This window comes from Xenopus laevis, chromosome 6S (genome assembly GCF_017654675.1).
Source record: "Xenopus laevis strain J_2021 chromosome 6S, Xenopus_laevis_v10.1, whole genome shotgun sequence".
Classification (NCBI taxonomy): domain Eukaryota; kingdom Metazoa; phylum Chordata; class Amphibia; order Anura; family Pipidae; genus Xenopus; species Xenopus laevis.
Genome location: NC_054382.1, coordinates 29,542,102 through 29,552,702, shown reverse-complemented (window position 1 = coordinate 29,552,702; position 10,601 = coordinate 29,542,102). Strand labels below are relative to the sequence as shown.

The window sequence follows — 10,601 nt, the reverse complement described above, 5'->3', positions numbered from 1 at the left end:
TTCTAACTGTCCATATTAGCAATGGTCAGAAGCCTTTTCAGTTTTACGTAGACAGTGCAGTGATGCTGTCGCAACTTGGAAAGATCTGTGAGTGCTAAAGTTTTGGAGAGAGTTTGTGGTCAGTACTGTGTTGCTAAGCCAGCCCCCAGCTCACATTACACACTATTTATATCCTCTCTTAGCTGTTCCCCCATTAAAGCAGCTCCTTGGGACCACCTTCTGTTGGCTTTAACCTCTCCTACTCTTGACATCTGAGCAGCTCTGCAAAAGCTCATCTTGGTCAGAGCAAACTGTTTAAGCACAGGAGACTGGCCACCAGGCTGAAGACCTGGATTATCTGATCTGTACTGAAAGTGTGCCGTTACTGTTTGGGAAAAATATCATTTTACAGTGAAAAGTGACAGCGTTGTGGAGTTTAATCCTGCCAGAATCTCAAGCCTGCAACTTGAAACTTGCATGCCATGGAACACACACTATTTGGCTGCCTGCGCAGCCCCCATGCCACCTCTCAGGGCTTACACCCCTTTGCCCAGTCTTCTCTTGCCCTTCATGGAAGATCCGACCATATGTCCTACCCTGATTTATCCTCTTCATCGTCCTCTTGCATATTAACTGGCTATCCCAATGAGGAGAGCATGTTCGGGAGTCAGCATCACAGAGGGCATCATCATCACCATCATCATCATCACCAGCATCAACAGCACCAGACCTTGCAATCAAATTGGCACGTTCCTCAGATGTCATCTCCTCCTGCCTCTACCAGACATAGCCTTTGCCTTCAGCAGGAATCTGGACCTCCAGATCTAAGTGGAAGCCCCTCTATTTTGTGTTCAAATACATCTAGCCTGGGCACTAACAACTCAACGGGTGCAACATGTGTGACAGGGGACTATGGCAGACAGACCCTATCCCCTGCAGAAGCAGAAAAGAGGACTGGTAAAAGAAAAAGTGACAGCTCAGGTAAGGATCTTTGTGTTTACAAAATCTGAGCATGCAGCAAAAAGAAAAGCTATATAGTTGGTAATTTAAGTAAGTTGCAATACCTTTTATTGGCATTGTATTGAAGAAAGTAATGCAGTGGTGCAAACCTCTCATTTTCAGATAGGAGCAGGGAACAACTGTATGCCTAGGATTTGCCATTAGCATCCATGCATACTGCAACTTCGTCTGACAGTTAAAATTGGACAGAGAGTTTTTTTTTCTTCTTTGCTCTGAGGTTTGTGTCTGTGCTCACTGCTAAATGAATTCAGCAGTTGAAACAATACTAATTAGACACTTGCTGCAGTAACTAGTATGTATACAATATGTACAGCCTGCTTACACTATAGGAGTGTTATAAAAGCAATGCAAAAAATCACAAGTGAAAAGTTGCTATTTAAACTTGTATACTTCATTACAATAGGACTGACAGAAACCGTTTTCTTTTTTCATGGAGTTTCTGATTTATTCCTACAGACCCGTTGGTGTCAATAAAATATAGGATTTCTTTAATAAGCAAAATTTAATCCAAGTATAACATTTTAAAATGATTGACATTATCCTACAGAAATTAATGCTGCCCTCCATCCTTATTCAGCTTGATACAGTATCTCTGCAGTATTATCACAATGAATGCTTCTCTTGGCGGCCAAACTATTGCGTTTATAAATGCAATTTTATGGCAGATTAAAAGACAATTGACACTTTTAGGCTGCCCATTCGCCCCGTTTGCAGGAATAGGAAAGAAATACGTATTTCATCCCAGAACCGGTTTATTTTTGTCTGTCCCAGAAACTGCAGAAAGGTGTTAATTATATTATCAGCTAACACTTCCTCTGGGAAATCCATATACACAGTCTGCACCAAATTAAGAGTTTAATTAACAAAGTGCAACGTGATGGGTCATATTTGCTTTAATTTCAACATCAGTCACTTAAGTGAATTCACTTCTTTTGTGCTCATTACATCACTTTCTCATACAGTATGCATTTTAGGCACTGGCTCTGTCACATATCAGTAGTAATGTGGATGACTACCAATGAATATAGGTATGAACAAGTAAAACAGTTCATAACAGACACCTTCCACCATACCTGAAATACCAGACATGAACACTAAAATCATCTTTTCTTGTAACAGAAATACAATGTATACTTACCTTCCTTATCAGTAGCATAGGAAAGTTACACACTAACCGTCACTTCTATTAGAAATGATTATTTGAGGTTACATAGTTTGTATCTCTCTCTCTCTCTCTCTCTCTCTCTCTCTCTCTCTCTCTCTCTCTCTCTCTCTCTCTCTCTCTCTCTCTCTCTCTCTCTCTCTCTCTCTCTCTCTCTCTCTCTCTATATATATATATATATATATATATAGGTATAGGATCCCTTATCCGGAAACCCGATATCCAGAAAGCTCCGAATTACGGAATGGCTTCCCATAGACTCCATTTTATCCAAATAATCCACATTTTTTAAAATGATTTTCTTTTTCTCTGTAATAATAAAACAGTAGCTTGTACTGGATCCCAACTAAAATATAATTAATCCTTATTGGAAGCAGCCTATTTGGTTTATTTAATGTTTAAATGAATTTCTAGTAGATTTAAGGCATGATGACCCAAATTACCGAAAGATCCGTTATCCAGAAAACCCCAGGTCCCGAGCATTCTGGATAACAGGTCCCATACCTGTATATATATATATATATGTATATATATATATATATATATATATATATATATATATATATATATATATATATATATATATATATATATATATATATAGAAGTGTTTAAGTTATTCAGTGGAGTAGCTTTATTATAATAGCAAGAGATAAGTGCAACTGTAATAACTTTCCAATCAACCAATCAGAAAAGTGGTCAGTGAAGTAAAGTGAAAGCTAATCATAATTTGAGATGACCTGCTTTCATTTCCTAATTAAGTCTTATGAGATATGGTGATTGGGATGAATGATTATACAACAGTTATAAGACATGAATGACAAAAGAGTAATTAATGACATATGTCTGCCCTTATTTTTCTTCCAGGCTTGGGGCTTTTAAACAAGACAACTTTTTAGAAGTTATTATTCCAGTGTATAATTAGTCTGTCTAGGCTTGCGATGCTTTTAAACCACTCTCCCTCTCTTTTTTTTCCCCCCACTGTTTTGTCTGTTTGGGGAAGATAACATTGGCAAGCATTTAAAGAAAATAAATTACCAGGAAATCTATACCTAATCACAGAGCAAAAATGACAAACTAGCTTCATTAACCACGGTGTATCCAATAACTGGGTCCTGGTGAATTTGAGAAACTGCTGTTCTTTCTTTATAGTCACTTCACAAACAATTGTTTTAAGGGCATTTGGTTTCTGGAGAAATGAAAAGACAGCTTTGTGAAACAGTATACCTATCCAAATGATACAATCTAGATTGAAAGTTAATGGCCCAGACCGTGTCCTATCCATTATATGTGTGTATTTCGACAGAGAAAAATGTAAACTATGGCCGTCTAGGGGTTGCTGAACTGTAATCATCAGCCTGTAGCCTTTGGCTGTGGTGAGAATCTTGTAGCTGTAATTTATCAATAGCTGGAGGGCCCCAGGTTTAATGTCAGTCCTGCAACATAATTTTCCTTTAAATTTTATACTGTGTAATGTCATTTAAGCTTCATCTATCACTTAGTTACCTTTTGTAGCGGGGGTCAGATTTGATGAGAATTCCGTCTACATGTTTTAATTCTATAAGTGATGTAAAAACCAGGGGGGCACATTTACTGTGCTCGAGTGAAGGAATAGAATAAAAAAACTTCGAATTTCAAATGTTTTTTTGGCTACTTCGACCATCGAATTGGCTACTTCGACCTTCGACTACGACTTTGAATTGAATGATTCGAACTAAAAATCGTTCGAATATTCGACCATCGAAGTCGACAGTCGAAGTACTGTCTCTTTAAAAAAAACTTTAACCCCCTACTTCGCCACCTTAAACCTACCGAGGTGCAATGTTAGCCTATGGGGAAGGTCCCCATAGGCTTTCCTATATTTTTTTGGTCGTAGAAAAATCGTTCGATGGATGGATTAAAATCCTTCGAATCGTTCTATTCGAAAGATTTAATAGTTCTATCTAATGATTTTTCGATCGAACGGTTTTTTGATCAAACTAATTGCGGTAAATCCTTCGACTTCGATATTCGAAGTCAAAGGATTTACATTCGGCAGTCGAATATCGAGGGTTAATTAACCCTCGATATTTGACCATATGTAAATCTGCCCTCTGGTATTTATAATTAAGCCTGCTTTGGTCAGTAATACCCTGTAGCAGACCACCAGAATAGCACCTCCAGAAAGTGCAATTACAATAATCCTTATCATACCCTTTCAGCCATCTGCGCAGGTTTGAAAGTTTTTCATTCTGTCTGTCCAGTTAGGTTAGTGGTCTAACATTACAAGCTACAATCAAAGGGCTTTCCTCTGGGACCAATAAGGAAATTAATACTTTGCCCTTCACAGTATTTTAAAAATCAGTGTGGAATATGCTATGTAAACATTAATATGCATTTTGGAGCACATTTATTTCATCTGTAATGGTTTCTTTTATCCAATTAGGATTTCTAGTGATCAGAATTCTAACAATCCCCTGTGCAATTTATGTATTTATTTTTTTTTTATTTTTTTTTAAAAAGCAGGTATATTTCATTAAATCTGTGTTCTTAACTGCACCTACACTTCAAACCAAAAAATATTTAATTTTCTAATGGTCCCCTTTCTACACTAAAAATTACAACTTATATCTTAGCTTAAGAATAAGTAAATAAGATTTGAGTTTTTATCATCTAAAATCTGCATCTTTTTTCCTTTCTATTGTCACCGACATTACATTAGTTTTTGAAACAGGTATGAATCCATTAATTAGGTTAAAAAATATGATTTATTTCTATTACAAGTCTGAAAATGATTTTTTTTTACATATAATCCAACATACACATAAATAGTTTTTTTTAAAAATGTTGTAAAGAAACAAATTACATAATTTTTTTTTAATTTATCCAGAAAAGTCCTTAAAAATCAGCACCAAAGAACTAATTTTGGATGGTGTTTCTGTAATAGTGACTAGAGAATTTATAGGGAGTGTTTTCTTGTTCCATTTAATGTGTCCCTGAAATGTTTAACTATAGTTAAGTCCTGAAAAATCATCAACAACCCATTCTTGTTTTAATTCAGAAATGTAAAAAAATAGTTTTACTTTATTCTTCTATATTTGTGATTTTTGTGGATTATTCTCCCTTCTAGTATTCTATTAAATAAATAAGTTTCTAATCACTTTGCCTTTCTTTTGTGCTCTTTTGTGCTTTTCTGTAACTACAGAAAAAAAGCCATTTATTGGAAGAGAGATAAAATATAATTTTACTTTTACATAAGCCTATTTCTCAAATATTCACATCTTTATTCGAAAGTACTAAACATAGCTGTATATGAAACTTCATAAACAAAATATTCAGTGCTTCTGTAATTATGAGTTTTTAGAACATACTGTAACCTTCAATATTATTCCGTTCTATTTCTAAATGTTTAGATCTTTTGTGAGCTCTGTATAAAATTTTACAATTTATTTATCTCTTTTTCATTCACTCACTCTCTGTCTCTATAAATAATATATACAGTAAAATAAAAATTGAGGGAAACTTAAAAAAAACCCAGTAAAAAGCCACAACCACAGCCACAACCATAACTTTCAGATATTAAAGAACAACAGAAATACATTTCTTTATAGCAACAAAAAACGACAGTATTCCTTGTATATGAGATTAAATGTTTCACTATCTTCACTGCATGAATAAATGCATTATAAGCAGCCATAATGTAATGGACTAAAAAAGACTAAAATACTACAGAAAAGAGAACAATTATTATTTTTCTGAAAATAACACATTGCCAATTTCTGCATCTAACCATTATGCTGATTTGTTAATTAATTCCACAATATTACATGCTTTAAAAATAGAAAAATAACACTGTATATTTATCATTGACTGTAGTTCAATGGCTAAGCATAATTTTAATGACATAAATTTGATCTTATTTTAGTTGTCAGTAACATATATTGCAAGGACAGTGGATGAAGGAGCCTTTTTCATACTGTATTTATGCTCTTCCTTTGCTAAACATTTTGTAAAATCTCTAAAACAATCCCCATGTGCTCAATGAATTATTCATACAAATGTGGGCTTTACATCTTTTTTGCTAAAATCAATAACAGGGATCTCAGTCTTGCTTTGCCTCTAGTCTTACCTGTGTTTTTTCCCTGCTTGCTTCTTTTTGCACTTATTTTTCTGGATAAAACTGCCAAAAAACTAAATTCTGCAAAAAAATAAGTTTTTATATATATATATATATTTTTAAATAAATAGAGGCTAAATAATAGCTGAATACCAATGAGATAAATATAAAAATATTTAATCAATTAAAATCCATTTGTGCATATGCATGTTGCAAATGAGATAAATTGCCGTGGGTTTTTCTTTTTGCTACAACAGATTAAACAATGCAAAGTGCCTCCTCCATTTATTTATTACCTTGACCCATCTTCAAATTGCCCTATGTTTTTTTTGTTGTTTCAAGACATTTTGAAAGGAAAACTGATTTGTTTAATTGACTTAACTACTTTGTAAAGGCTATTATGGTTATGACTCATTAGGTGGCCAAAATGTGTTGTTAAAAATAACACCTCATCTAGTTGAAGTGCAAAGTTCATATGCATTAAGAATGGATATGTACGTGTATTAAACTGACACACAATACTGCACAATTACTGCACTGGTTGAATTATTTTAGCATAAAATAGGAGTATTAGGGGTATTACTTTAATAATTTAAATGTTAACCTTAAAGTCCACTTTTTATGCCAAAAATTATTTTGATTTTTGTTTCTGTTCTTTTCTTTAACCAATAAGTGGGTGCAGCAACTTTTGAACTGACTGCAGTTAAATTTGGACACAAATGGCCAGCTAAGCCAAAATGAACCTGTGTTTTACAGTTCCAGCTCCTAGGGACAGATAGTGTGGCTCGGTAAAACAGGATTTTATTGAATCTCAAGCACAGTTGCCTTCTTATTTGCAGATTTGAGGGCAATATTCAGGCTTTGGAAATGGAGAATGTTAGGCAAATATTTTGACATAACAAACAAATGGTAATGTGTTGCCTGCTAAATATTAGCACTTGTGCAGTGTATGGACTGTAGGAGACTGTGCTCACTATGCAAATTTCTATGTGTACAGTTTATATTTGTATGTTTACATGAATACACATTATACGAGGCGAAGAAGGTCTATTATGTGCCTTCTTTCAATTGAGGTGTTACTCTAAAAGAAGCTAAACACAAATTCTATTCAAGAAACCAATCACTCACATATTTTGTTCCCTTGAGACCAGATAAAACATAAAGAATGACATTATATTGAATCAAAAAATGATGCCACTGTATATATTAAACAGCATATACAGTACCAGGACTTCACAAAAAAATAAATGATAGTGTTTATCCATTATGAATAGGTCAGGGGTAGTTTATAATTTTTGTTGACTAGCATTCAAGCATTAGAAAAAAATAAACTTTTTTCAAATACATTATCTGGTTTTGATAGTAAAACTACAAAGGTGTGCACTGTATGAAAACCCCAATAAAAGGTCTGGGTTCTTGGGGCCAGAATGAAAGTTCTAAACATAGGCTTGGAAAAGGTGTGAATACCTTGTGGAGCTGGAGTCCTAGGTTTGATTCCAGCTAGGGCACTATTTGCAAGGAACTGTATGTTCTCCCTATGTTTACATCAGTGTACTGTGGTTTACTCCAGAAACATATAGGCTCTTATTTAAACTGACATTGTGTGTGTGGACAAGCTGTGGCATTACAAAAATAAAGGATAACAAATATGTGATTCACAATCAATTTTAGAGTTAATCAGTGACCACTTAGGACTGAAAATAGGCTTACTGTTGAGTGTATGGTTCTGAATAAATTAACTTTGTTTACTATTTTCTGTACCTAAAATCCCACTCATATTACAGTTAGATATGTACAGGCTATAAAGCATTCAGTGAACTATACATTAATAACTCAGATATTACTGCATAGTTATACAGGTATGGGACCTTTTACGCCGAATGCTCGGGACCTTAGGTTTTTTGGATAAGAAATCTTTCTGTACTTTAGATCTCAATACATCTATTGTAATCTATTAAAATGTATTTAAACATGAATTAAACCCAATGGGATTGTTTCCCTCTGAAAATAATTTATTATATATTAGTTGGTACAAGGTACTGTTTTATTATTACATAGAAAAAGGACATCATTTTTAAAAAGGGGAATTATTCAATCAAAATTCAGTCTATGGGTGATGGCCTTGGAATTTTGAATTATCTGGATAATGAGTTTCGGAATAATGGTACCTGTATTGGTTGTACCTCAAACAACAGTGTGTGTTATTAAGATTGTAATGTTTACATAATTAATGCACACGAGTGCAGAAAGAGAACTAAACAGTTCCATACATAGGGAATTATGGAGTTTCTAATTAAAAAGCAATATATAGATAATTACAGATACAGACAGAGATATTGCAATACAGTATCAGTATTCTGCAACAGGATTAGGTTTAGGTTTATCCCTCAGAATAATAGCTACTTGAATTACAAAGAACACCCTTTTGGCTTATTGATATATGTTTTAAGACTCAGTGGCATTTAATCTAAGGTCCAAGTCATATACATATTCTATGTTCAGTTTTAATAGGAGCCAGTTATCTTTCCTGTTAAATTCTATTAACTATTCAAAGGTTTACCTCCTGTTACAAAGCCATTCACATACTCATTCCTTCTACTCTACGACACTAATGTAAATTGCAAGCAGTCTATTTAACACAGCACAAATGTTTTATTATATTTCACTTGAAAACTGGCAAAAATAATGCTTGAGTTGTATAAAAGAAACAAAAAATATGGATAAAAGTGCTAGTGAAAATAAAGATATTAATAGAAGACTCTAAATTAAAAGATTTGGTCATCAAAACATCTTGTGGATGGGTTCAGTTTTGGAGACCAGCTAATAAGTGATCCCTAAATACTGCAGTATGTAAGAGGCATGCGCGTTCTTTTTAAGGAATTCGGTCATTAAGGTGTTAGTGTACAGTGATGCCGCTAAACTCTAACACACTTTGAAAAGCAGTGACTTTAAGGGACTTTAATAGAATTGTAAGACAATAAAGAAAGTGTTAACGATTATGATAAAATTTAAAATCTAAAATTTTAACAAATGTGCCCCTCTTTTCAAGATACAGTAAAATCTAGGCTGTCCTTTCTAGCTGGAGTTGGTATTTAAGTGTAATGTATACATTTTTACTCTTACCAGTAGTCTCACAATCGAACTGTAATACTTAACCAAAGAGAATGTATTGTTATCATTTTATAATTGCCCTATATAAAAGGAATTGCTATCAGTTCATATAATGTCAGTCTGTCCCAAAGCTGAACAAGTCATAAATATCAAAATCCAATAATAATACATTCTTGAGGTTTGCAAAGTTCAGTTACTTTTCTCATTATAAGTTTTCTCTTTCATGTTGATGTATGCATTCTATTACACATTTATTAAACTGTTAAATTCAAGAATTGTTAATATAAATTACAAAGAAAAGGCCATATAATTGCATTCTATTGCATTACATTTTTCTTTGCATTCAAATCTGGTGGTTTCTCTGGTTAGCATAATTGAAAGGCTGTGTAAAGATTCAATTTTGAACTATATAAAATTAAGGGATATAATATAAATTAATTTCTTGTCCAGAAAATTGTATTTCCCATATTGTCCTAATTAAACAATCTATCATTCAAGAATGATTTGCTTATACTCTGTAATTATATAACAGAACCTTATGTACCTGATAAAAAATTAACCTTGTTTATGGTGACACAATCTGTTTTTGATGTTTAGATCTTTTTACATCTTAAGGATCTTAGATCTTTTGAGTTTTAAGGAATGGTGCTTATTATTATAGCAAGGATCCATTATCCAGAGAAACCCAGGTCCCAAACATTCCAGTCAATAGATTTTATATCTGTACTTATTTTAATGTAAAGAAACTCCATAAGAAAATGGGGAATCACATTGGTAAGATATGCACAACCTTCCGTGAGTCATATTTATTGTACAATTATTTTTTCTTGGCAGATTTTCTAAATGCAGCAAAGTCTGTAAAAGAAAAATTACTATTATTCTATAAGGTATTTAGGAGTACATTTCATTTTGTTTAAGTGGTAAGAAAAGACCTTACTATAACCATGATGAATACTATGAATGTTGAAGTATTTTGCTGATTTTCTACCCACTTCTGTTTGTGAAATAGGAATAATGGAATTCATTACTGAATTACTAAACGGTGAAAATTCGGTCATTAACTACTGTATTAAAGGGGTGGTTCACATTTAAGGCAACTTTTAGTATGTTATAGAATGACCAATGCTAAGTAACTTTTCAATTGGTTTTCATTTTTTATTTTTTATAGTTTTATAGTTATTTGCCATTTTCTTCTGACTCTTTGCAGCTTTCAAATGGACGTTGCTGACTCCCT

At 33.4% G+C, this 10,601-nt stretch overlaps 1 protein-coding gene across 1 annotated transcript in view; it reads left to right on the top strand.

The window, feature by feature from the left end:
- Positions 1-312: 312 nt before the first annotated feature.
- meox2.S (mesenchyme homeobox 2 S homeolog) overlaps positions 313-10,601 on the top strand; it is a 72,778-nt gene continuing 62,489 nt past the window's right edge. The window contains 1 exon segment of the mRNA NM_001087204.1: positions 313-960. Coding sequence (NP_001080673.1) covers positions 462-960 — 499 coding nt within the window. The 5' untranslated portion in view covers positions 313-461.